Source organism: Maylandia zebra, linkage group LG10 (genome assembly GCF_041146795.1).
Source record: "Maylandia zebra isolate NMK-2024a linkage group LG10, Mzebra_GT3a, whole genome shotgun sequence".
In the NCBI taxonomy this organism is placed as follows: Eukaryota; Metazoa; Chordata; class Actinopteri; order Cichliformes; family Cichlidae; genus Maylandia; species Maylandia zebra.
The window spans coordinates 15,172,073-15,198,143 of record NC_135176.1 but is presented as its reverse complement, the minus strand read 5'-3'; the positions used below and the strand labels follow the sequence as shown (position 1 = coordinate 15,198,143).

At 39.9% G+C, this 26,071-nt stretch overlaps 2 protein-coding genes across 7 annotated transcripts; one reads left to right on the top strand and one right to left on the bottom strand.

The window, feature by feature from the left end:
• Positions 1 to 137: 137 nt before the first annotated feature.
• On the bottom strand, positions 138 to 3,236 carry LOC101483818 (alpha-crystallin B chain). Of its 2 annotated transcripts, XM_076889142.1 has the most exons (4): positions 3,220 to 3,236; positions 1,738 to 1,899; positions 1,383 to 1,505; positions 138 to 1,307 (listed from the first exon to the last, which is right to left on the bottom strand). In XM_076889142.1, the coding sequence occupies exons 1-4, from the start codon at positions 3,220 to 3,222 to the stop codon at positions 1,116 to 1,118; spliced, it is 480 nt and encodes a 159-aa protein (XP_076745257.1). In that variant the 5' UTR covers positions 3,223 to 3,236; the 3' UTR covers positions 138 to 1,115. The 2 variants fall into 2 exon arrangements, with proteins under 2 accessions (XP_076745257.1, XP_004564115.1); XM_004564058.5 differs by lacking the exon at positions 3,220 to 3,236 and having other exon boundaries at positions 1,738 to 1,917.
• On the top strand, positions 3,228 to 25,436 carry cfap54 (cilia and flagella associated 54). Of its 5 annotated transcripts, none has more exons than XM_004564061.3 (57): positions 3,229 to 3,478; positions 4,203 to 4,308; positions 4,608 to 4,757; positions 5,004 to 5,169; positions 5,341 to 5,399; positions 6,002 to 6,145; positions 6,459 to 6,572; positions 6,794 to 6,895; positions 7,228 to 7,420; positions 7,518 to 7,610; positions 7,710 to 7,822; positions 7,986 to 8,100; positions 8,688 to 8,773; positions 8,905 to 9,006; positions 9,146 to 9,293; positions 9,485 to 9,537; positions 9,678 to 9,806; positions 9,953 to 10,193; positions 10,422 to 10,555; positions 10,675 to 10,872; positions 10,990 to 11,082; positions 11,179 to 11,367; positions 11,455 to 11,573; positions 11,675 to 11,822; positions 11,920 to 12,075; positions 12,171 to 12,293; positions 12,696 to 12,818; positions 12,914 to 13,034; positions 13,809 to 13,898; positions 13,990 to 14,116; positions 14,239 to 14,341; positions 14,557 to 14,645; positions 14,738 to 14,935; positions 15,181 to 15,356; positions 15,445 to 15,593; positions 15,845 to 16,054; positions 16,205 to 16,404; positions 16,830 to 16,965; positions 17,605 to 17,734; positions 17,897 to 18,058; positions 18,149 to 18,358; positions 18,545 to 18,632; positions 18,806 to 18,976; positions 19,086 to 19,152; positions 19,642 to 19,827; positions 19,913 to 19,999; positions 20,087 to 20,206; positions 20,795 to 20,842; positions 21,150 to 21,291; positions 21,655 to 21,815; positions 22,155 to 22,309; positions 22,393 to 22,462; positions 22,635 to 22,794; positions 23,017 to 23,174; positions 23,814 to 23,960; positions 24,085 to 24,205; positions 24,815 to 25,436. In XM_004564061.3, the coding sequence occupies exons 1-57, from the start codon at positions 3,333 to 3,335 to the stop codon at positions 24,871 to 24,873; spliced, it is 7,584 nt and encodes a 2,527-aa protein (XP_004564118.3). In that variant the 5' UTR covers positions 3,229 to 3,332; the 3' UTR covers positions 24,874 to 25,436. The 5 variants fall into 5 exon arrangements, with proteins under 5 accessions (XP_076745256.1, XP_004564118.3, XP_012778150.3 ...); XM_012922696.3 differs by having other exon boundaries at positions 9,482 to 9,537; positions 9,971 to 10,193; XM_014410443.3 differs by having other exon boundaries at positions 9,482 to 9,537; positions 17,948 to 18,058.
• Positions 25,437 to 26,071: the final 635 nt, after the last annotated feature.

Here is a 26,071-nt window from a genome sequence, read left to right as displayed (position 1 = left end):
TGATGTTAATGAGCTACTGAACACCTCATTAAGTGGTCAGTGAGTGTACGTTGTTATTTGAAATCCATTTGAGAACAGCAACACAATAGACAGAAGAAAACCTTGACAATGATTCAAAAACACACACAACCGACCTGTGAACTTGAATCTCCATATTTATTCTATTTGCTGTTGTCAGTGTTAATATTCCAAAAGGCTTAACAAAGATAATAGAGTTGTAATTCTTGCATCTACAAGTATAAATGCGCTCACGTACATTCACAATCATACTACCCTTAGCAGCTCAGAGGTCATGTTCCCCAGTGAAAAAGGGGCCCTGTCTGTTTCTCTCCTTTGTCCACAACTTTGCTTCTTGCTCATTCGCTCTCATTCTCTCAACACGCCTGGTCCCGAGGCCTTTGGTGGCTTTTTCTTCTTCTTCTGTTTATTTATTTAGTTTTTTTTTTTTACTAAAAACAAACGGGCTGTCTGTGCCTCCAGAAAACCTCCTCCTCACACATGCAGAAACCAATGCTCTTCCCACAGAATGAACACAGCACATTTGGCATCTTACTAATACCCGCTCACTCTGCTCTGTGTGCTGAAAATACATCTTTGGTTAGTGTGTTAGCACCTTTAGTGGATAGTACTGATTAGTATTAGTATTTCTCTGCAGAACCAGTAGATGCTGCAAGCTTCTCTGGGTTCAGTTACTAACTAGCACATTTGCCACTGAAATGAAAGGTTGCTAGAGACATTGTGTTTCTCTAAATGCCTGATGGTGGTTATGAATTTGTCTTTGGAAATACTGTTACATGTGCGACTGTATTTTGCGTAGAAGCCTAATCTGTTTGTTTATGATAGGGAAATGAACTCTTGGGAGCTCAGTATCCTGGAGCTCACCATGATGTGTCTATAAAAGCTGTACTGTCAAAAACAGACTGTTACACGAGCTCTACAGTTTTGCTGAGACAACACAATAATAGTGAGTTAGGGGTTAGGAACTGTTTTATTAGACAGCAGTTTTAGACATCTAGAACTGTATGACTACTCTATATATATGTACGGCACTGCCAACATAACAGACAATATAAAGGGTTAATAGTAAAGCAGCATCTGGTGCGTCAGGCTCTGCTCTACATTTTCTGTTTCTGTGTTCCATCTTCACAGGAAATAGGAATATTGCGCTCCGGCCCAGGAGATGACCGAGGTGCTGTGATTGTCAGTACACCATCACACGACAGACTGGAGGTGACCTCGGCACATGTCACACCAGAAGGAAGCCTGTACTTCCTCAGAAACTCTCTTGACACATAGCCGTGGTCATCCTGAAACAGAATTAGTGAGTGCATCAGAACAGTGTGGCTAAATTTATTTTCTGGTGTTAAATTTGCTCCTCTGACCTGTCTGTCTTCATGTTTGCCGTGTATTGTGATGAAATCATCACTAACGCTGACAGACAGCTCATCAGGGGAGAAATGCTTCACATCCACATAAATGACATAGCGATCCTTTTCCAAGCGCATCTAAATACATACAGTAGAGCAGTGAGTCAGCCTGGGATAAAAACCCATACAAATCTTGTTTAATGAAGGACTGGCACCTGAAAATTACACAAACACTCATGATATCAGTGGAGGTTTTGACTCTGATGATCATTAATCCAAACCTCACAAACGAAAGGCCATAAAACACTGACATTTGTGCGTAACTCCCATGATGTAATAATCTTAATTACACAGGTGAACTGTACTCTACCTCACTGTGTCCATTGTCGGGCCAGTTGAACCAGCGCATAAACAAAGGGCGCATCCAGGGGAAGGACCAGGAGAATGGCCACATCATTGGCCAGTCAGTGAGAGGTTCTGCCATGGAGAGGTCAGGAAATCGATGTGGGAACGCCCGGCGGTACCAGGGATACTGGATGGGGATATCCATGGTGAGATTCCAAGAGGGTTGTAATAAATGACGAGGCAGGCTGACTAGGTCTGATTTGGTTTGAGATGGGTGCTGCTGTGCTCTCCTGCACTGAATTTATAGGTCTTTCCCTCCCATCCAAGCCAGACTTTGCCTCTGTTCACCACCTCTGCACCTCCTCCCCTCCGTGACCTCCCATGCACACTTGCATATGGACTCTGCCAACAGCCTGATCTTTCTGGAACAATGATCTCAACTGTTTATCCCTCCATCACTCCCATTGTTTTATCTGTCTGACTGAGACTGGTTCTCTCCCTCGCCGTTACCCTCTATCTGTCCCTGTTCTCTCGGTCATGAGGTGACACTGGCTAGGAATACTGCTGACATCCTCCATGCTCATTCCCCAGGAAATGCTCCTGTCTGGTGTGTGTGTGCCTGTGTGTGTGTTTTTGTGAGGGTTTGTTTGAGGAATAGCTGCCAGAGCATTAGCCTGCTGTGCTCTGAGTGCCAGGAGCTTTAGGTTTGTGTGTGGAGTGGATGTGTGACTGAATGGGAACTGATGAGTTTGTAAGGGCCAGCATTAGATGACACTGTGCGTATCATTTTGCTATGAGCTCAGATGTAAAATATGAAGTCCTTTGCGTTGGTTGTGCCAATAAATTTCTTTCATCCTCCCAGTCATGTTAGTACTGAAGGCTATATGCATTAAATTATATCTGCAAGCATAGAGGTTCATCAGAGGCTTTTAAACCATCACACCATGAATTTTAGTTTTAGTGCTTTGCAGACCAAGCCCAGGCACTGTGCCTGAGCCAAAGACCAGTCCAATCAAAGCTGGAGTTTTTATCTATCATTAATATAAATGCCCAATATAAATGTTAGGTTTATGGACAGGTCGAAATGAATTCAAGTAAGAAAGCAATAAAGACACTCCAAGGTACTAAAGCATGAGCATGGCAGGTAGCAGTAAAAGCCCTGACTGTAGTGAATTAAAGGATTTGTATTTTACTGATTATAAATGAAAGCTTTGTAAGTGTAAGACATTATATGTTTAATCAGTCTTTGTTAAACTGTTACCTTTTTAAGACTGTCCAAAAGCTCAGCAGAAATATGTGCTGAACCTTTTTCTTTTCTTGCCCTTAAGGCCTTTCAGGAAGGCTCTCCAAAACGTGGTTAACGTTGTTTATCGCAAACTATAAGTTTTCCCTAAACACGGGAAACTAGTTTTCATTCTTAAACCCAACAAAAGAATAGAAAAGAAACAAAGAAAAAGACAGGAAATACGGTATCCACAAAGTCGGCCCTATTAGCGTCGCTTGTTACCATGGTGATGTGTCTTGTCCCGGTCTCTTAGACTGGAGCAGTTTTGTTGGTGTAGTTGGAAATAACCAACATAAATGTGCTAGCCGGTCAGAATCGTTTTTGTGGACGCAGAAATGGATTTACCAGCGTCGTATTATGGGGAACTTGATCAAAGAAACCCAGTACTTTCAGCTTTTAAGCGAGAGATTAACTCGTTTATAACGCTGATGAAACAAGTGGCTTCGTCGAACAACCAGGACAACAGCACTTATGCTAAAGGGTGAGATGCTAAAAAGCCAAGTCAGCGCTAGCTTATAAAGCTCATATTGACTGATTATAGGAAACTTTAGCTTATTAAATCAGGCTTATTTAAATAAATTTTTATAGCTAGTTGCGTGCAGTTTTTATTACCGTCATTGTTCCACTAAAATGTATTTAGCTAATAATAAATGATACACTGTGTAGCTTATAATTATTATGGTGTTTATGATTTGACCATAATATATGGAAATGTTTGATAAGGTCCAGTTACTAGTCTCAAACACTTGGCTTGTACTTAAGAAAAGTCTTGAGTGCACCATTTACATTTTTTGCTTTGCTATAACTGCATGTATCTGCTGTATAAAGCAGGATTGCAGTGGCCTTTAATAATAACTTCAATATCATACTGCAAGCTATACTTTTTAGGAGACGCTGACAGTTGCTGCTAGCCAGCATCATTTTTTTAAAAAAAACCCAGAACAACCGAGTCGTCAGCGTACATCACAGCATAATTAAAGGCTTTTTCCTATCATGCATCCACTGAATGTCCTTGTTTAACTTTTTAAAAAGATCATGTAGAAAATGAAAATAACAATGTTCAGTTTGTCAGTATCCCAAAAAACAGATTTGAACATATTTTATATTACATAGATCTTGAACCAGTTAGAGATCTCTTGGTGTTGATGTTTGCTTATTTATGTTATTTATTTTAAAGCTATGCTTTTCTGAATTCATTTTCAAAGGATTAAAATTCTGGTGGAGATATGGAAAAAGTTCAAACATCGACTGCCTTTGAAACTGTACCAGGAGCACATGTTGCAGATTGCAGATTTTCTCTTTGGAATAAAGGTATTTGACAAATCCCCCAAATTAGAATACCTACTAATATTTGGTTACCACAGACTTTTTCTTTGATTAAATATTAATTCAGTCTGTGAATTACACAGTTTTTTCAGTCACTATTGTCAGTCTTGGTTGCTGTGAATTCTTTGTTTTACTACTTGACTCATTGGTTTTGTTCTCAGTATTTGCAATCTTGGTTTTGCTGCAGTAAAACTATAAGAAGCCTTTGGATATGTTGTCTTCTGCGCATTAATTACATGTTAACACATTCACAGTGTTATTTTTCTTCCCTCTGCTTCTTCAAGCTGTACCAGCTGGCTCTAAGGCAGGGCTACAGTCTCCACCTGTCACAGTTCAGCTCAGTGAAAATAACTGACATCACAAATGTGGATCAGTTTATGGCCTGCTTCTTCCCCGAAGGGCTTGATACAGACCAAAATACCTTTGCCATGAAGGTAAGGTACACATCACTGTGTGACTGTGTGTGTCCTGTGTATCTCTGTTTAAAATGCTGTGTAATAACTGTTTCCAGGATTTGCTTTGTTGTTTTATGCTACAAAGAAAGTTTACTACATTGGCTGAGGTCATTGACATTTTGAGACATTTTTGTTAAAAATCTGCTATTATTCTGTATGTATCCATGTGTCTGTGCCTGTGTGTCTGTCCTCTATATGTGTGTGTTTGTGTCTGTGTGTGTACAGGTACGTGCCATGCAGGGCTGTGCCCTGTGTATATTTGAGCTGGAGAGACAGCACAGTTTCCTCAGCCAAAAGGGGCTCTGTAAACTGCTGTGTGTGCTGAACTTCATGAGGACCATGATGCAGGCATTTCAGCAACACGAGCACCTCTACTGGCAGATATATAATGGTATATTAGAAGAACTTGTATAATTCAGTGTGATATTTCTATCTAGGAGTAATCTTGGTAGAACAAATTGAGCTCTCAAAATTTGAAGATAAAAATGAAAATGAACTGTTCATAAACTGTTTATCTACTATTGTATTAAGTAGTAATGTATTTCTATCTCTTGTCATCCAGGTTCATTACACATTTACAATGTCTGCCGTTATTTGATGACTATGCAGTGCAGCGCGCAGGTACTGTTCACTCCTGCCACTTTTCACTTCTGCTACTCATTCCTAAAGCAGGGATGTCAAACATAAGGCTCACAGGCCAAAATCAGCCTGTCAAGGTCTCCGATCTGGCCCACTGGGTTACTTTAAAAAATGTGAAGAAAGGCATACATTTGGGGTTTTTAACTGTGATTTGTAAGTTTTACAACTTTTCCTAATGATAAAGACCTCATCTATTGCCATTCATACTACCGTACATCAAAGTAAGCAGTAGATAAGCAAACAAGTTCCAAGTTTTTTTTACTCAGTCAAAGTGGGCTGTATCTGGCCCACGATGTGAAATGAGTTTGACACCCCTGCCCTAAAGGAAAATAAAAACATGAAGGATGGTGAGAAAATCATGTGTGACAGAGACTGAATGTCTAACTGAATGTTGGAATATGGCTTTGGACTGATTGTGAGTGACAATATTTCAGTTTTAGTTGATTGAGCCTCTGCACATTGCAGAACACACAACTAAATCTGTGTAATATTGTTATATAATGAATGTAGTGTATAATAAAATTGTGTAGTTGTCTTTTTAATACTTTGTGATACTCACAGCCTCCATTTGTCATCCTATTCAGGCACTGGAGTACCTCCTGTGGGCAAGCATCAGTTTGGAGTTGTCCATCCCTCTGATGACAGCTAAGTATCTGCCAGTGATCGTCACACTCTACTGTGCCGTCTGCCAGTGTTACTATGACAACCATGCTGAGGTGCAGGCGGAGGTGAAATACGTCAGCATCAGACACCTACAAATACACGATTTGATCCATCACAGGCTGATCTAATCAGTAATAAATGCTCATTGTAACTTGGTGTTGATCTTTATGTAATTTCCTTAGCCTGCCTGCTGTTAATCAGCACAAGGCACTAAATTATTCCTCACACTTGACTGTACAAAAAGAAAGTCTTGCTGGTATGGTTAACCCATGAGTATATTTGCTAACTACATTTGTTTGTATAGTTTATTTTGAAATGCAACCATCATATTGTTGCAATAAAAGTTAATTGGATTTGTGTGTCCTCAAATGCTCTCAGGAATTTGCCCGGAGAGCCCTTGGAAAAATCAATGAATTAGCAAAACTCGGGGAGCACAGTGAAGTTCCTGCCACCAGAGAGACTCAGAGAGCTTACAAAGATGCCTCCATCAAGGCAAGAAACTTGTCCTTGAGATACATCAGCACACTATGTTGTTGTGATAAAATGCTGTTGTTTCTCAGTGTGTTAGATACAGCAATTTCCATACTTACATGCTCACAACTGAATATAGTCACTTCTGAAGAAGCTTACTTACCTTGTCAGTGTTTTACAGTATTGATGTGCTCTTCTTTGGTTAACATATGAAAGGTGATTGAGAGCGTTCTGTTTTTCAGCTTGGTGCCATGATTTTCAAGCGAGCAGCATTTGAGACCCGAAAGAGACCCAAAACCCTGTACAAGACCAAAATCAAAAGCACCCTGAAGGACATACCTAATGTAATGGGATCTGCTTTACTGCCATATCATCATATTTAATGTTAATTCTTACTTTTAAATGCAGTATAATTTAGGGGCTCTTGTTAGTTGTTTAACGCTGTATACTGTGTTATCACCTTTAAATCTTCTATCACTATGCATTGCCTTTGTTGGATTTCTTTAATAATAATAATAATAATTAAATAACCCCGTGCCATATAGTTTAATTGTTTGAACCCTAGATTTCTGTTTTAGTTCTGTTTGTTTTTTACAACCTGTTTGCTTCTAAGGAAATCTAATGTTGTGAGTCGGTGTTGTAACTAAAATCACATGCCTATGTGTGTGTACTGTAGGTGCCATGGCCTCGTACCCCAACAGAGCGCCTGCTAACAGGCTTGTTTGAGTGCAGTGCAGCACAGTTCCTGGGCATTTTGGAAGCACTCTGGGACAGCAACACGCGGCCACTTCAAATGAGAATGCCTGAAGATCCGGAGCTACAAGAGGTCTACCTGGAACTCCTGTCTGCTGGAATTAGTTTGTTATCTGGTTAGTGAAACAAGTACACAATAAAAAACATTTTGTGATTTCAGTAAGGTGAGGGATTCTGAGTGGGTAATGTACATGTATGGCCGTGTCTGTCAAGGTGTCACTGGTGAGCAGAGGTATGATGACCACCCGTGCCTGTCTCCTCTTGTACTGACACAGAATTCGACTCTGATAGATTTAGCCATTTCAGGTGAGTCATTTTGGTCCTTTATTACAATGAGCATGTGTGTTTGTTTTGTGCATTGCTTTAAAAGTCAGTATGAGATAAGGAGATGTGTTGTGTTGCTAGGAGAAAACAAAATACCCGTCATGTCTGCAGTGAGGTTCATCAAACTGCTGTTTCAGTACAAGCAGCAGGATGCATTTACTGAACTCAGCACAGAGATGCTGCAGGTTTTGACTGTAAGTAGCACACAAGCAAAAATGCTTTAATTCATATTAATGAGAAAAGTGGAATACATCAGGTTTCACATGCATTTCAAGATTGATGATTCGGTTTGGGGCTTCCACTGTTTGAATGATCATCAGGGAAGTTTTTATTTAATTTGGCTTTCTCTAATCACAGAGTTTGGATGGCCAATCATTCAGGAGGGGAAAGCAGGAGCTTGCTTTGCTTCACAGTTTCAACATTTTGCTGTCTACCCAGAGGAGCCCTCCTAAAGAAGACATCACAAGCAAAGGTAGCAATATTAAATCTGCCACATACAGACTTATTAAATTTTTCAGGCTCCAAACTTTTATTTTGAAAAATAAACCTTATTAATAAAGGATTCATTAAATAGCTTTCTGCCTCCCTGTCCTTGAATTTTGTGCTTTTAAGCTGCTACAGAGTTTATCAGTATTTTTACCGCATGTAATACATCCAGTTTTTATCAAAATTAGCCAGCAGATTAGTATATCTGGAATCTAATTTTTCAAATCAGCTAAAAATTCAGCATGCTAGCACAAAGTCTGAGTAATGTTCAATCAATATTGTGAGAATAGAGCTGGTAAAGGTTTAGATATTTCACTGAAAGCAAGTAGGTATTATGTAACTTCTGTCCAGGGATCACCACTTACCTAAATCAAATAGAGTACATATGAGAAATGTCAACTGCAAAACATGTCTGGATCTATTTTTTCGTGATGTTTTTAGGTCAAATAATGTACTAAACATTGATTAATTGTTAGTATGGTGGTCCGTGGTGAGCTTTGGTTCCTCAGATTATTCCAAACTAATCTCAGCAATCACAATATAAAGTGGTCATGTTCTTTTATGTTTCCACAGACCAACATAAGGCTTCACTTTCTATGAGTGATAAACTGATGGATCTGGTAGAAACCCTTCACAAGTCCGTCTGTGATTCTGCTCCTGTAAGTTTCTATGCCACGTACTGTTTGCAGGTGTTTGTGTTGAGGATAAAGGATTAGGGTTCAGGCTAAAGTTAGAATTCAGAGGAGGAGATTTATAAGCATTTAAGCTGTGTGTGTTTGTGTCTGTGTAGGAGGTGCAGCCAGATGCAGACCTGATTTTGGATATTGTGTTGTTCCTGTGGGGTAAGATGAAAGCGGTGATACAGAGAGATCCTCTGCAAAATCATGACAAGGTATGTGTTCAAAAAAACATTTCCTGCGGCTGCTTCCGACTTTATTGCTGTTAAATATAAAACTTTGCATAGTACATTCATGAATTTTCATTGTTCTGTTCATTTGTCTTTTTTGCTGTTTGTAAATCTATTTTTGCAGTGGTTGTGGTGTCTTTATGTGTTGTATGAGGTGGCCCTCACCTGTGACCTGGCAGCTGTTGACTGTATCATGATAGCAGAGATGAGCCACACACTGGGCATGCTGCTTGAGAATGCAGCTGAATATTTTCTTGAAACTTCAACGTCAGGTGCGAGGTTATTTTCTGCCACTTGCTCTGTTACGGTCTGCTGGAGATTTAAAGCTATTGTTGTTTGTACTGTATCTATTTGATCTTGCACCGTCACAAACACATACGTATGCATACGCATACGAACATGCACTACAGACACAAACCAAAGCTTTGAGAATATTTTTATTCTCATGTCTTATCTCCAGCAGTTTGCGAAAGAGACTGTGATGATGCAAAGCCAAACTCTTTCTCTATTCTTGAGGTATGTAAATAGACTGGTTGGGCATACCATCAAAATGTGAACAAATGACATCATACTGCATGGTGCTATTGGGCAGTGTCCTGTCTCTTGTTTACTGAAAGTATGAAGTGAACTTTTTATATGTGTGTTTGTGTTTGCAGAGTTCAAGCACAGAGCTGCTTCAGAAAGTGTGTGAGGTGGTAAAGAGGGGTCTCGAAGCTTTGGCAAAGGGTGCGGCTACGCTGGCCCCCCAGGACTGCTCAGCTTTCACTGACTTTGCGTTCATGCAGGTACACAGTCATCTTGTCCCACACGCATTTCTAGCATGTTGGTAAATATTCTTTCTCACATTTACTGAGTTTATTTACTAAATCTTGTATGGGCATGCAGTTTTTCGTTTTGTTTTTTTAAATTGCATGTGTTCTTCTTCTGATAGAAATTTTGTCCCCTCCAGTCATCGGCTTTTTCCACAACCTCTCCAAAATCATCAAAACACAGAAATGAAGACGATGAAGTAAATCTGAAAAAAGGAGAGGTGGAAACTCAAACAGAATCTGACTTTAATGGCTGTCGACAAACTGAAGCCACATGCACGTATCTTCTGATCAAAGATCTCCACCTAGAGTTGGACATTATCCTCCACAGGGCTTCCCTCAAGTTGCTGCAGCTAAATGCAGGTCAGAGTTGTTCTGGTGGTTTTACTCACCAGTGATTTTGGACAAGTAGTTTAAGCTCTGCACTGACTGAAATGGCAAAATATTGCTACTTCACACTTGCACATTTATAAACAGAAGTTAAAATCTGGCAACAGTAAATCATAGTTAGAGGGAATTAAATACATATGCTTACCGACAAGTTGTATGTCTGAATATAATATAAATTGTGAGTAAACTGTCTTTGTTTAGTTGTAGAGTCTGAACTGTTGGACCGGATCAAAAAAAACAAGGTGTCCAAAGCTCTGTTCCTGATCCAGAAAGCTTTGCTGGTGTACAACAACATGGAACAAAGTGACATCAGTGAAACCAAAAGTCTGCTGGAGGTTAAACAAGCAGAATACTTTCACGACATTTGGTTGATTATAGCCACATTTTGACTTAGTGGTGTTTAATATTAGTTTTAAGGACATGTGAAAATTATACTGCTGTGCGCTGTTGATAGGATGCTGCTACCCTCATAGAGAAAGCAGGTATGGAGGAGAGAAAAGTGTACATGTCCTCAACTCCTAATACTACATCTGAAGATAAAGGCAAAGTAATCAAGGAGGACGGACAGAGCCCTCCACCTCCTCCTGTCCTACTCTCACGCAACAACCACTCCATGACCTTTGCCCCAGCACCTCATAACTTAGAGGGACAAGTGAGATTTACATTTAATTAGGCCATCATTTTACTAATCTTAATAACCTAACAGTGAGCAAATAATCCACACATGTTCAACACTTTTTGAAATCTTTCCTCTTTTGTTTCCTTTGAGGTGTGCTGGTACCAGCTTTGCAGTCGGGTAGCTGAGGGCATAAACCGGAAAGTCCGGCTTGGAGACTGCAGCCTGCCAGGAACTGGAAATATGGTGCAGTTTATTTCTTCACAGAAGAAGAATATCAAGTGTAGTGAAACTCATTTTTGTCATTATCACTTACCTCTGTGTATATGATTTTGTTTCAAGGTACCTGCTGTATCTGGTGAGTGTGTGCTGAGGGTGGAGGGTCTGGAGCCCAATCAGAAGTATGTGTTTGCTGTTGCAGCATACAACAGTCAGGGAGAGCTACTGGGCAGCACTATAGGGGGGACAACATTACCACTGTTGGCATCCATGCCTGTACCACTGCTCTCTGCTTGGGCTCATTTGGCTAAGGTACAATTTCAAGCTACTCTACACCTGTACCAAGTAGACAGAGAAAGGTTTGGGCTATGTTTTTAGCCTTGTTGACTTTTTCCTCAGGTGGCTTTTCAGACAGAGCAGTATGCTATAGCAAAAAGAGCCTGCAGAGAACTTTGGAGCCACTGCACCTACCCTGACAGTGAGTCCAACAGCACAGAGGGTAGACTAGCCACCACAGGGTGAGGAGGGAAACACACACCACACAGTACCTGTCAAGGAATTTTCTTTTTTGTTTTGTATTTACTTACCTCCTACTCTGTCTTCATTTATCATGCTAAAGACTACGCAAAGAAATCCTGCAGTACTCCTCTCTTCACTTGTGTCAGCTGTTTCTCACGTCCATCTTCATAGAGACAGAGATCAACATTCAGCAGGGATCACTCTATTGGGACTCATTCAGTGACAATGGACCATTTATCTGGGAAAAAGTAAATACCTGAGTCTTGTTGAGCACTGTGCAGTGACACTAACTTATACACTTATTTTGCATTTTCTAAATGGAATGCTCTTCCTGTTTGTACGCAGGAAGCCAGACTGGAAGAATGCGAGCGAATGCTGGTGGCCATGGACTTGGCGATGTGTTTGAATGATGCGGCTGCTGCTTTGCAGGCTGCAGTTAGCTGCTACGGGCTCCTGGCACCTATAATGTTCCATCAGATTACTTGTGACTCTGTGGTGCAAGTATGCAACCACCACGTCCATAAAAGTATTAACAGTATAACATAGTAAGAACTATAAATGAATAATCATACCTCTGTTTGTGTTCTGGTGTTTAGGTACTAAAAAAATGCTTGATGGTTTTGGAGGAGAATTCAGGTCTTCTAAAACAAAAATGGACTGGAAACACCTCAGAATCTTTTATCCACATGATAGCCTGCATCACCTACTACCTGGCAAAGGTGTGTGTGTGTGTGTGTGTGTGTGTGTGTGTGTGTGTGTGTGTGTGTGTGTGTGCGTGCACATAGTGTTCATGTTAATGTGCGTACAAATAGATAACCTTTTCTAATTGTATGCACAAGTTTTAAAGTGTTATACATAAAAGTTTTGATTACTTCTTGCACTCATTGTTTGCATGTATATATTTGCACTGCATATTGGTTGACAGCGCTCCGTTGGATTTACCACTACATAAAATCTTTTTGTATAGTTTGAGACCATGCTACAATGCCAATCCATTTGTGTATTTATTATTTTGTGTTGACTTTTACTTACATTTACAGTGACTCACATGGAATTTAAAATAAGAATAAAATCAAAACTTTGTGCAAACTAACTGGGAACTCTTCTGTTCTTCCTGACAGACGTTGCGTGTGCTCAGGAAACACGAGATGGCCAAAGCACTGATGGACTGTGGCTGCAGGCTACTTCAGGATGTCTATCATGCCCAGCTGCAGATTAGGAGACTCACCAATCAATCTGAGGGTGTAAGAGCTGTTTTCTGGATGCTGTTGTGATATATTATGTATATACTTAAGTAAAGTACGACTTCTAGCATCTTTGTGCATTTCCATGTGTATAGCGTAAAACGGCAGATCAAGCCACAGTCAAGAGTGAGATGAAAATAAGTCGTCAGCTGAAGGCACTGGAAAGAAAGAACAAGAAAATAACAGTTTCAAAAGGAACACACACCCCAGAGCCTGGTAATAAACACATGTACTCACACTGGTCCTGTTAGTGGTGTGCAAAAGTCTCAAACCATTCCTTATTTCTTTGTATTTTGGTACGTAAATGGGAAATTGGTGCAGTAATTTAGTGAAATGTGGAAACATACACTGAAATATAGTAAATAATGAACATCTTTATTCTTCAACACAGCCTAAACTCTCTTGGGGAGGCTTTCTTGTGATTTGTAAGTAGTCAGGAATTCAGGAATCGTTCTCCGAGCTTCTTGAAGGACATTCAAAGCTCTTCTCTGGATGTTATCTGCCTTTTGTTCTGTTCCCTGTCAACATGACCCTACACTGATTCAGTAATGTTGAGGAAAAGCCAATCCATTAGTGATATTGTGTTTTTCTATTCAGCCCTTACTGCATTGACGATGTGTTTGGGATCGTTGCTATCCTGAAAAATGATGCTTTCCAGATGATAAGCATCTGGAAAAGATACAATTTAAAATTATTTGCCAAGTCGTATGTGGCTTAATAAAAGCATTTTCTGAAAATGGTCATGTACAAGCACTAGACTGAAAATGAGTGACAAAATAGCCAATGTCCAAAACCCTTCAGAAAGCCTCGGGTGTTGTTCAACAACACTTAAAAAATTACAAGGTTGACTCTTTGAAACAAATCAGGAAGAAATGAGGGATGGCACAAGATTTTTGCACAGTAATGCTTATAGAAGAAAGTTTGCATTTTTGTTATAAATCCTGTAATTTTTGGACTGATTTCTATGTATTTTTTCATATATTTTTCCAGAGACTTCTCAGACACTAACCGTCTCAGAAGATCCAAACTTATTGTACGAGCTGATCTCCAGTGGCACATTAAAGGATGCCTACATGCACGGTAAGCTGTATAGTCTTTCATATGTTTTTTATGACGTAATTATTAGTATTGCTAATTCGTAGGTTTGTTCGTGTGTGTGTGTCCTTGATAGTAATGAAACTCCGACGCAAGGTGTATTTTACTGAGTTTGCTGCACTGCTACTCCAAAGAACCATGAAAGAAGGCCACATAGACCTTGTGTTGGAATGGGGGCAGAGCATGTTTCAGTTTCTTTCCAGGTGTGCTTTTAATATAAAGCTCTTCAATATATTTTTAAAAGCTAAAGACACCTAAAGATATCAGAAAGATATGAATGTCAGTTTCATTAAGTAAAGTTCGTGAATAGTTTTCTCTTTGGCAGCCGTGACGAGGCGATGGTACTGTCCACTAAATGTTTGGAGGGGCACGGTCAGATTAGAAAAAGAAGTGGAAACCAGAATGCAAAAGGAAGCGAAACCTCCCAGGTGATGATACAACATGTGCACACATGCATGTAGTTAATAAGGGCAGGAAATATCTGAGTTACACTGACAAAAATGTACATTACATCTCTGAATCTTTGGCTCACCAGGCTCAGTTTTAGTGCCAAAATTATGCTGCGACTTGAGAGAAAACTTTGTTTTTACTTTGTTGCTGCAATATCAACTAAAAACAATAACATGTGCTGCCCTTTAAACAGCACAAGAACGCTTCTTCACATGATGATACAAGAAAGCAAGCAAAGCATAAACTGGCACAGAATATGCTTTTGAAAATGAGGACTCACAGGTAGAGTATCTGTGTTTTTGTTTTTCTGTTTTCAGGAGGTTTCTTGATCATTTCTGTAAGTCCATATATAATAAGTGTGTTCATGTTTGTAGGGAAGTGCTGGCTATGGAGAACTTGCTTGCTATGATTTCATCTGTGATGCAGCGCCAAAAGAAGAGGCTACAGCTGAGGCACACTTGCGCTGTGGAGAGGGTGTGGAGATCACACCTGAACTACTACATGGCTCAGGCCCATTTAGCAGTGTTTTACCAGCGTCTGCCCCAACAACACAGAGGAGACCTGGAGCAGAGGTTCACACACAGAGATGCCAGATATTATTCTTTACTTTTTCATTTTTTTTCTCTTTGTAATAAAAGACTCACACTGAATACAAACACTAAGAAACAACATTTTTCTGATTGATGCTAAGCAGCTTTGCCTTGTTTTTGGGTGGCAATGTATTTACTTTTATGTGTATTATCTGAGCTGAGATACTGTAGTACTTCACATGGTTGACTAATTATAAAATGTCCTGCACTGTTTGTTCTTTTAACAGATACAGCCAGTTTCACCCTTTGTGTTTTTCTCTGGCTTACTCTGGTGTCCTGGTATGGAGGAACAACTCGCAGCAACATGAGTTGGAGTCTTCAAATGAAGCTGTTTTACATGAAGACTCATCTGATCACATGGACTATGTGATGACAGCTCACAAAGATAGAGGAAGAAAGGATGGTAAGAAGAAAAAGGCACATGGAAAATAAAGTGAAGAGAAAAGCTAGCATCTGGTCTGTCTGTCAACATTTGTCTTAATCTGTTGTAGCAGTTGATGGCTCTGTCGCAGAGGACAGATGTAAGGAGGGAGAGGGCTCTCCTCATTCTGTGGAACAGCAGATGGAGGCACAGAGGTGCACTGGTGCCACACTGCTGGAGTCAATTAACAAAGTTGCTGTGCATCTCCGGAGAGCGATGGTACCATTGATACATATGTGGATGTAAACTTATATATGACTTTACAGTGACTTTACATCTGCATCCAACTCCAACCCTCTGCATGTCCTCCTTCACTACATACGTGAATATTCTCTGTGGTCTTCCTCTTTTCCTCCTTCTTCAACAGCCTTTGTCCAGTATATCCACTCCCCCTCCTCTGCACAACTTACAGTCCAACCTGAGCTGTCCCTCTGATGTACTCATATCTAATACTGTTCATTATTTTCCAGGTGTTGGCTCATCGTGGCAACCACTGGACCACTCTGCAGTGTGTGTGTCAGACACTGTGGGACCAAAGCTGCAGAATCACTGTCCTTGTACAGAGAGCTGCTCAGCTTGAAACTCCATGTACGATTACAGCAGAACAGCTGCACAGTATTCTCACCCCACTGCTGGTGCTGGCCACTGACTTTATCATGGACATGCTGCAAAAACTAGGGGTGAGCTTCACATATTGCTATTTGTACTAATAGCTGCTTTCTAAAAACTTGCACATAGTTTTATTCCTAGGAAAGTATAAAGACAAAACCACAGCTTACATGTCACTATGTGTACTTTTACATTTTCATCTGCATTTCTGCCCCTGCTAGCTCTGGAGTTTGTATGGCAGTGACTTGACTGAAGATGAGCTAGAGTCCAGTCTCCACTTCTCAGTCCCACTTGATGACAGCACCCAGGTGGATCTGCGTTGGGTCCGCACGTTGGTGTTGCACACTCTTGAGCGGCTCCATGACAGTGGCAAGTGGGAAAGCCTGGCCCACTTTGCTTTACTTTTCAACTCATACACACGGTGAATAAGACGTACTACAAATCTTCTTCTTCTTTTGGCTGCTTCTGTTAGTGGCTGCAACAGTGGATTATCTGCCTCCATCTAAACCTATCCCATGGATCCTAATCTATCACATCAACCCTCTGCATGTCCTCCTCTCAGGTCTTATATAAGACTTATTACAAATAGAAACATTTGTTAGGGAGAAGTAAATCAAATGCTCTTTGAGATCTTGGCATCGCAGGAGATTTGAGTGGGGTTGTTGTACTTTGCATGAAACATAAATTCACCATAAGAAACCAGGAAAACTCAAAATCATGTAATATAGAGAAACTTGATGAATACTGTGTTTTTTCACTTGTTAATGACCAAGACATTTAGTTCCTCACAATCTATGTTCCTGACAATGTTTTGTGTGTTTGTTTCCATCTATGTAATGATACTAGGGATCGGTATACTGTTATCGTAACTCCTCTGCTTGTCCATGCCCAGAGGATGTTACTTGAAAGAATAAACTCTTTTGGAGGCCCTTCAGTCCCACAGCCACACCATGTCAACACACAGAAGGCCACTGGAAAAGAGGTAGCACAGACCCATACACTGAAACGCACACACAAAGCATAGCAAAAAAAAAAGTGCTCGTGTGCATGGGTGAATGAGGCAAGTCGTGTAAAGCGCTTTGAGTTCTCAGATAAAGTAGAAAAGTGCTGGTCTATTTACCATTTACACTCCCATTTATTGTAACTGTGGCTCACTTAGCTACCACCTGAGATACCACCTTTAAATCAACCTCAGACTCCTCCTGTCCATGTGTCAAGGTATTCTTGGAGAAACCAAAGTTGCCCCTGATGCATTTATCAGAGTGTGAGTGTGTGTGAATATTAGAAATAAATGCTTAGGTATAGCTAAAAGCACCTTATGAATGTGTGTGAATGAGATTTTAGTGGGACGCTCTTTGAGTAGAAAGGGGCTATAGTACCGGTCATCATGTGTTGGTTAAAATCAAAGTGTAAGAAGTAAAACTAAGGCAGTACAAATGGTTTTATACAGAAATATTGTGGAATATTTGAAAAACTTAAATTATTTCAGTTAAATATCTCATAACTCACAGCACCACGGAATCTATGTTTGTTCTAGTTGCAGTCCTTAATTAATCTCTTGTGTCTACAATCTTGCATTGTCTGTATTGTGCAGTAAATGAGTGTATACTATGCTTTTCAGGTGACCAATAAAAGTTATGCAGGCTGCCAGCTTCTCAGTGGTCGGATCCATCACGCCACACAGAAACGGCACCTTCACAAAAAAGCAGCACTGACAAACTCGATTCCTCGAGAAGCGGTTGATCTTACAGGTTTGCACAGCCAAACAGCTCATCTAAAATAATGTTAACACTGGTTTGTGTACAGTAAATAGTAATGACTAAATACCAGAGTAAGAACTAAATGTTAGACAATAACTTATCAATTGCAGCAGCGCAGGTGTCATATTTTCATGTACATGCTGTATATTTAAGGTGCAGAGATACAGCACTCCATGTCCCTTGTTTGTGTCCCACTGGATGTAGAGGACACGCTGAGCTGTTATCATCAAGCTCTTGAGAAAAAAACATATTGTCTTCAGATGTTCCAGCACAGTCGCTCACTGCTTGTGCTGCTTCTGGCAAACACACAACCCTGTAAGTTCTTCACTGTTTGAATAACACATACACATGTCGCACACAGTATTTTAAATTAATACTTTTTGCACTGCTTGTGTCCCTCGTGAGGTTTTATGATACCGACGCAGCATTGTCGGAGCCGAGGTCTCAGCCATTCAGCGAGCTTTGTGAATTTCAGTCCCGTTGTTATGCCCACTCCAAACATCCAACCATGTGACCTGACAGAGGAGGACTACAGTACTCCAGATGCTATCTATGGCTTGCCTATCAGCCGTGACCACTTGCAGACTATCATTTCTGCATACTCCACTTCTATAAGTACGAGAACAAAAAATGTTTAGAAACTGTCGAGACTTTTATTGCACATTTTACATAAATAAGGCAAATATCAACAAATGCAGACTAAGTGACCTTACAGCAATATAGGATGAAGACATATGAGCACATATTTCAGTGGGTCAGATGGTTTACTGTCCTTATAATTATCATTCACCTTTTCCTCAGAATACCTGAAGGCTAACAGCCGTGACTCCCTCAGAGTTCTGGCTCTGCATGAACTGGGAAACCTGCAGTTCTACAGTGGAAACACACGGTTAGCAAACTGTTGTACACGAGTGTGTTGGAACAAGTCTTCAGCCTTGTATTTAAATGCATTTACTTGTATTTAAATGCATTTTCAACCTTTTATCAAAAGCAAAACTCAGATTGGCATAATTTATGATTTATTATGGTAAGAATTTTATTCCTGGTGTTTTTTATTTCCAGAGCTGCTCACTCATGCTGGAGTAAAGCCGTAGATTGTGCCTTGAAGAGCTCAGGTGTTTTGGAGAAATGGGATGGCGCGTCGCTTGGGAATGGCTCCCTGCAAGAAATTCTAAGGCAGGCTGGAATGTGGGGATGTCTGCAGGCGGCTGTGGTCACCGCTAAGATAGCACAGTAGGTTTCACTGAGGTTTATCATTGACTTGATGTGTTTTTTCATGGGTTTTCCAAGCATACACCTTTAGGTTTCGCCAACTCCTGCTGCATGTTTTTTGGTTCTGCAGGTTTATCTTAACTTCTGATATCAACCAGCGGACAAAGTACTGTCTCCTGTCTGCTTACCTGTTTAAGGTAAAACACATGGTTTGAGCAGATATACTGTTGCGTGTTTTAATGTGTAGGTATGCATGCGTATGCATTCATTCCTACATGCCAAGGGCAAAGCATGTAATAGACACCCAGTTCTCTTTGTCTCTCCAAAGGGTGAAATGGACACGCATGCATAAGCTGCATTACCAACAGGGGGAGATAATACATTTAGGCCAAGACATCAGTAGTGAGCAAAAATTGTATAAAGTGCATTCTAGAGCCTTTAATCGCCAGAAACGATTAAGCTAGGTGCCTAATATGTATTTACATGTAAATATGTTAATAATGTCTATGTAAATGATTTCCCCTGATTGTTTTAATGTTGTCTTGAAATAAAATATCTCCCTCTGCTGTTATTACAACTTACTGCAACTTCTGCACATGTGTCCACTTCATGCTTTGGAGAGGCAAAGCATGAAGTGGACACAGTGGACTGGAGTGTCTATTACACATTTTTGCTTCCTTCTTTAGAGTTTGCTGTGTTGCTCCATGGCTCAACCCCAGGCAGACCTCCAGTACGCCTCCTACAGCATCGGAGATGAGTTGCTCCCTGGAGTTGACCTTTTCTCCGAACCCCACAGGCTTCACCTCGGCACAACTGTGTCAAGCCTGAACTTCATTTGCCACTGGCTTTTAACCACTGGCTACTGCATCATGGTACACATACAAAAACACTGCCCGCTATTCATCAGTGCTTATGATAAATAACTGGCTTTGTGTTAAGTTGTGTTTGTAATTTCAGCTGCTTCCTACACTAGCCCTCTATCTACATTTTGTTGGGACTGTGTGCAGAGACGTACAGCACACTGTCAAAGGCAAAATATTGAAGGTCAGAATTTGTTGTTTCTCCTGTGTTTGTATTCAAGTGTTTTGCTTTCATGATGGATTTTCTAATCTGCCTGCGTGTTTTCTGCAGATACGTGCCCTTACTGAACTGTGTCTGTTCGCTGAAGCTGTGAAGGACGCAGTTCAGCTCACACGTGGAACAGGTGTCCTTCTGCCTCATGGACAATACATTGCCAGTGCCTGTGTCCAAGTAAGAGCATTTTGTTTTTAGAAGCTGAAAGAGAATTTTCAGTGTCTTTCCACATTTTCATTTTTTTCATTTTCAGTACACTCGTGTCCTTTGTTGTCCTGGTACTGGGAAAGGTTTTGTTAATGCATTGAACTTATGGAATCATCCATATGGAATTCTTAATATAGTAATAGTAATGATTACATTGTTTTTTTTGTGTATATGGAATATTTCACTGTTGTTGAGATTATTTCAGTTACACTTCTGGCCTTGTGCAGTTTTGGCCTTCTCCTTGAAATGTCATGTGCAGTACCCTCTCAGGAAGCCCGTCATATCTGTTTTAAACTGTGAGCTGGTCTGTCTTGTGAGCACTGCAAACTTCTGGTTATCACGTGGTAAAAAACTGATTTGAAACACTGCAACATGCTGTTTTTCTCATAGCACAGTGATTAGCACTGTTGCCTCACAGCAAAAATGTCCTGAGTTTGACTCCACCACCAGGTCGCAGCCTTTCTGTGTAGAGTTTGCATGCTCTCCCCACAACCCTGATAAGAGAACTGATGGATATATGTCATAATTTCACATATGTTTTTGCTTTCTTTTGTGCAGCCTACAAAAACATTCTGTAGCAACGAGTCTCTTCTGGACAATGCAGAGGTATTCTCCACATTACTGTAAAGTCACACTTCAGAGTTTAAGTCTCTTAGTCATACTGAATTGGGTCAACCCCCTTGCCCATTCCTGTCATTTTGGCCTTCCAGGCAAATTTGAAAATACAAGTTAACCAGATATATGCACATGAAGTCACAAACATATATACACAAGTACTGTACTAACCTCTTTTTTGTCTTTGTGCTGTTCTTTTAGCTGCATACAACTTCTTTTAAATAGATGCTCTCTAAAGTGATCTACTTCATTGGATTCTTATGAATGTAATCTGTGTGTTTGCGGTGCTTGTGTTAAGGCTTTGGAGGAACTTGTGAACTGTGACTTTACTCCAGAAGTCTGCACCCTGTATGGACCAGCACTGTGCCTCAGATTTAACCTTGCTCGTGTTCAACTAGTTCTGGCACTTACTAATGCTATCGCAGGCTATCCTGTGCCAGGTCTGTAATAAGAATAATTCTTTCTTTTGTTTTGTTTCTGTTTGAGGTGATTTAAACAAGAAGATTAGAGGTAAAATTGACTCTAAACTCACATTTAATATATGCGTTCACATGAAAAAATTACATTATTGTATACATAGTGCTGACTGTTAGCAAAAAAATTGCAATCTAAAAAGATGATTTGTCCATTTTTTATGGGAGTAATAAATTTGCATACACTCACATTAAAATATACTGTTCTGTATTTGTGCCCTAAATGTTCAAGTTCTCTTTAAAAGCAACTTCAGTGATAGAACAAGCTGAGGATGAGGCAGTTTTGATGCTTTACAATTGTGAAATTTCAAAAGTGTGGATGTTTTGCAGATTCTGTGGAGGGAGAAGTTTGTATCAGCGTAACAAGTTGTTCGGTGGACCCAAAAGATGATGAGCAGGACAGTCCAGACACTGATGACTGCTGTCCAAAGACAGGAGAGCAGAAAGTTCTCAATCTTGATGCTAAGAATCTAACCCCAGAAAGGATAAAGGTAAGACTCTTGGGAATTTAAGTTTTCTGTATTTCACACAGTAAATAAAGGACTCAAGGTTGATCTGTAGAATGTGAACGATGCCAAAACACACAATAATTCCACATATTTTTTCCTGAATTCCTCTCCTGCTTTTGTAGTCCTTTAGGTAACATTTACGCGGACTTTTTGATAAGACTTTCTAAAACCTCACTGAAATGTATGAAAACAATATGACCGAATTATGTCAGGCTTAGTAAAATAATTATCCATTCACAAGTACAGGGTAGGATGAGGTGAGGCACACCCTTAAGAAATATGAAGTCAATTCTCTGCCATTTGTCATCTCTTCTGTTACAGTTCCTTTTGCTGGAACGTGCCTCCTCGTGGTTAAACACCATTTCAGAGCAGCTTGAATCTCATTCCTTGTGCAAAATGGAAACCCTGGAACTGACGATAGAATCCAATCTTCTAAAGGGCAACCTCTACATGCAACAAGGACATACGGCACTTTGGTACGATGACTTTATGCATGTCTACTGTGTACATGTGTATATCTTACCTATCCTAACCATTTTTATGTCCCCCCCCCCTTCAGCTTTGACACGGCAGTTTCATCTTTGAAGCTGCTCCAAACATCACCTGTGACTGTGAGAGGATCCTGGGCTGTAAGTGATTGGGCAAAATATTTATATAAAGCATTAACAGAATCGAGTAGGTTGATCCTTGAATGCTTGGTTACAGCAACTGTTACATTACAACCAGAATTGAATTTTAATTCTTTAAGTAATCATAATAAGACAGCAGAAATGATTTGTTGTATACATGATCTTTCTTAAGGATGATAAAGATTTTGGTGAGTCAGATGCCCAGAATGGAGACTGTCCCGGAGTAGTTGAGGCCAGTGAGAGGATTGGAGTTCATCTGTGGTTACATTGCCGCTTGGCTCTGGTCAACAGCTTGGTTGCCCACAACCCTCGCACCATTGAGCTTTTACCAGGTCTGGTCATGTGTTTGCTGTCTTTTTTTTTCAAAGTGGTGGATTGTACCACAACTTACTACAAACATTATTACTATTACAGTCACTAAAAAAAGATCACAAACTCTTTCTCTTTCTCATTTTTCACATTATAATTTTATTATAATTATTAATATTCCTAATATTTTTATTATTATTATACTTTTTGTTAATTTACGATGTATGTGGCACCATCTTTTCAAGGTAAGAACATTAATGAGGAAGCAGCCCGGGTGTTACAGGAGGGTCTTGATGAGTGTGCACTGTGGGGAGACCTTGACATTCAAGCCCTGCTGTTGGTCGAAGGTGCCAGACTGGAAGCCCGGAGAGGCAAGACTGACAACAGCATGACAATGCTGCAGGTACCATTGCACACAAAGACAAACACATTTTTTTCATTCTTTTTTGCAACAAAAGTAACGTGTTGAAAAAAGCATTAACAGAGCAGGAGACCAGAGCATGCGGTGTACATGTCTGATGGGTTGAATTCCAAGGCCATGCAGTCCTTGATTTAACCTAGATTTATACATGATCTTTGAATAATTCGGATCAGTCTATACGTGATCCAAGTTTGAAGAACTCCCTCAAGACGTTCCAGAGATTCTTGTGTTCAGCAGAATGGGACAGAGGTCAGTTAGAGACCCCATTCTCTGGTCTGCTGAGACAGTGGCTGTTAGTCAATGTTTATAAATGCAGGTAAATATAAAAAAGCTAAGAAAAAAAGCTAAATGAGATTAGATTTAGGTAAATGCAGTCACTCTTTTGTTCTCAAACTAGAAATAGAACGTGGACACTCTTGAGTTGGTGGCTCACATGATCAAAAATCTTGTTGTTTTTTTGACTTCATTAAAACGAATGAAGTGTGCACATTAGAAAGTGTGATTTTTGACGTCATGGATTGAGCCTGTATTTGTGATATAATTATCAGCATGGCTACACTGAACGTGCAGTGAATTAAAGTAATCACAGTCTCGGCGTTCGCCGTTTGTCCCTGTGTGTAGAAAGCAGTGAGCCTGCTATCAGGACGGACACGCTTGCCACAGAAGTCTGTCATTACGCTGGCTCAGGCCACTTTGCTGCTCAGTGACTTAAGAGGGGCACAGAGTATCACACCTCTACAGCTGATGCAGAAACTGCTGAAAAAGCAGGCAAGTGAAGACACAAACACTAACACACACATATGTGTACATCATATTATCGCTGTATATTCTGAAAGCAGACAAGCATAACATCATAACATTAACATTGATCTTTTTCCCCCTCTTCTTTCAGCTGTGTGATTTTGGTGAAAGTGTGGAATTAGTTGATGGAAAAATGCGTCTCTTTCCTCCCGGACCAAGAAACATCTACCTCCCATACTTCAACATACTAAACCAGACCAGTTTGCAAATTGGTAAATGAGGAACATTCTGTTTATCATGCACCACAAAGTACAACTTGGTCTTGTGAATGTCATGAGTTTTAAAAGTATATATTTACAGACCAGGCGACTGATAGGCAGACGGCAGCCCTGGTATTTAGAGCTATGCTGCAACAAACAAAAAAATAAAAATAAAAAGTTCATAGTTTGAAATTTAAAATTCAATATCTCTGAAAATGGATTTCATGCAGAAGGTGTGGATCGTGAACCCCCACCTAGGATTTTACACTATACTCACTGAGGACATAGATGATGTTCTGTTTCCAAAATCTTCACCATTAATTGATCTGGTCACTGTTTTTTAAATCAGGGATTTATTATTCAGACTTTGAGTATTTTACAAACATATTCCATTGTTTAATGGCTTTACTGGAAGCCCCAGGTGATCTTTTTAAATTACTATTACTAAGATATTTAATTTGCTGTCATTAGAAGGTTAGGAAGATCACTACTAATATTTAGTTAGTATCACTACCAACTAATAGTAATATTAAAAGTTTAAATTACTACATTTTGGGTAATTTTTCTGTGAATAAATGTCTAGAAATGTCATTATTCTATCTTCTGCATCGCTTTCTGCAGGCAACATCCTGGGTCAAAGTAAAATGGAGACACAGGTTTCTGCAAGCCAGTCATCATAGTCCACTTCAAGGCAGACTTTGCACCACTCTATCCAGAATGAGAGCGACTCGAGCAATTTCATCTCCAAGCAATCCAACCATCTCCAGTCCTAAATTACTTAAATGCATCTTTTGTGCATATTTAACGATAGAGATGGATGCTGAAGGCTTTTATTTTCCTGGAGACCAAGAGTCTTGTGGACAAGTTTGTGTAGCAACACATTATTTTATCAACTTAGTACATAAGAGCCAAAATACTGTATAGTTTCGCATTTCTGGATATTTTAAGTCACTTTTAGTTAAGGTCTAGAATAAAATGAAATGGTATGCATTAATTTAGCGCCTTTTAATCTAAGGTACTGAAAGTTCTACAAAGCAAATGAAACGCAAATGTTCATTTATCAAGTCACACACACCAAAAAGATCAGCCATGGGTTTGGTGTCTTGTCCGAGGACACTACTATGCGTGAAATTGCACAGGCTTGAACCACCAACCCTGCAAGCTACCCCACAGCTACACGGTGCTACCAGAACTCTGTGTAGTTTTTGTTGTTCTTCTTGTATGTTTATCTGCATCAGTAAATGGGTCAAATAAAAAAAACACAAAAGAAAAGAGTAGTTTCAAACTGACGTATGAAATATGGGAGCCAGACATCTCTGAAAAGATGGACACAGATGTTAAGTGACGACTATTTGGTATGGCAATGCAATGATACAGATAAGTAAAAGTATTCATATTTTGATCAAGTGTGGGTAACAAGTGCTTTCTGTCAGAAAAGGAATCCTTAATCTCTGAATTGACTTTTCTTTTTTGTTTCACAACAGGGTTGCACCTTCACCTGGATATTCTTCTGCTATAATTACACACTCTTTCTATCTTTCATTTCATTTCAGCACACAAATAACATCAATACAAACAAAGCATCAGGAGTATCAAAAATAGGTGTCACCAAACATTAATTCTGCCTTTTAAATAATTGTAACTAAAAGTTAGGAAGATTTTCATTTTTGTTTTCCTGTGAACATTTGTACACCATTCAGCCACAAGCTTTTGACCACAGACAGAAAAATAAAAACAGTGATTATCTTATTAAAATACATTGTTCCCCTGGGAAACCTTGGGTCTTCCCCTTGCTGGATTTTGACGTTAAAGCCATCTTAAATACTGCACTCCCTTAATAACGACAGCCTTTCCTGGTAGGACAACACCTCAGGGAAC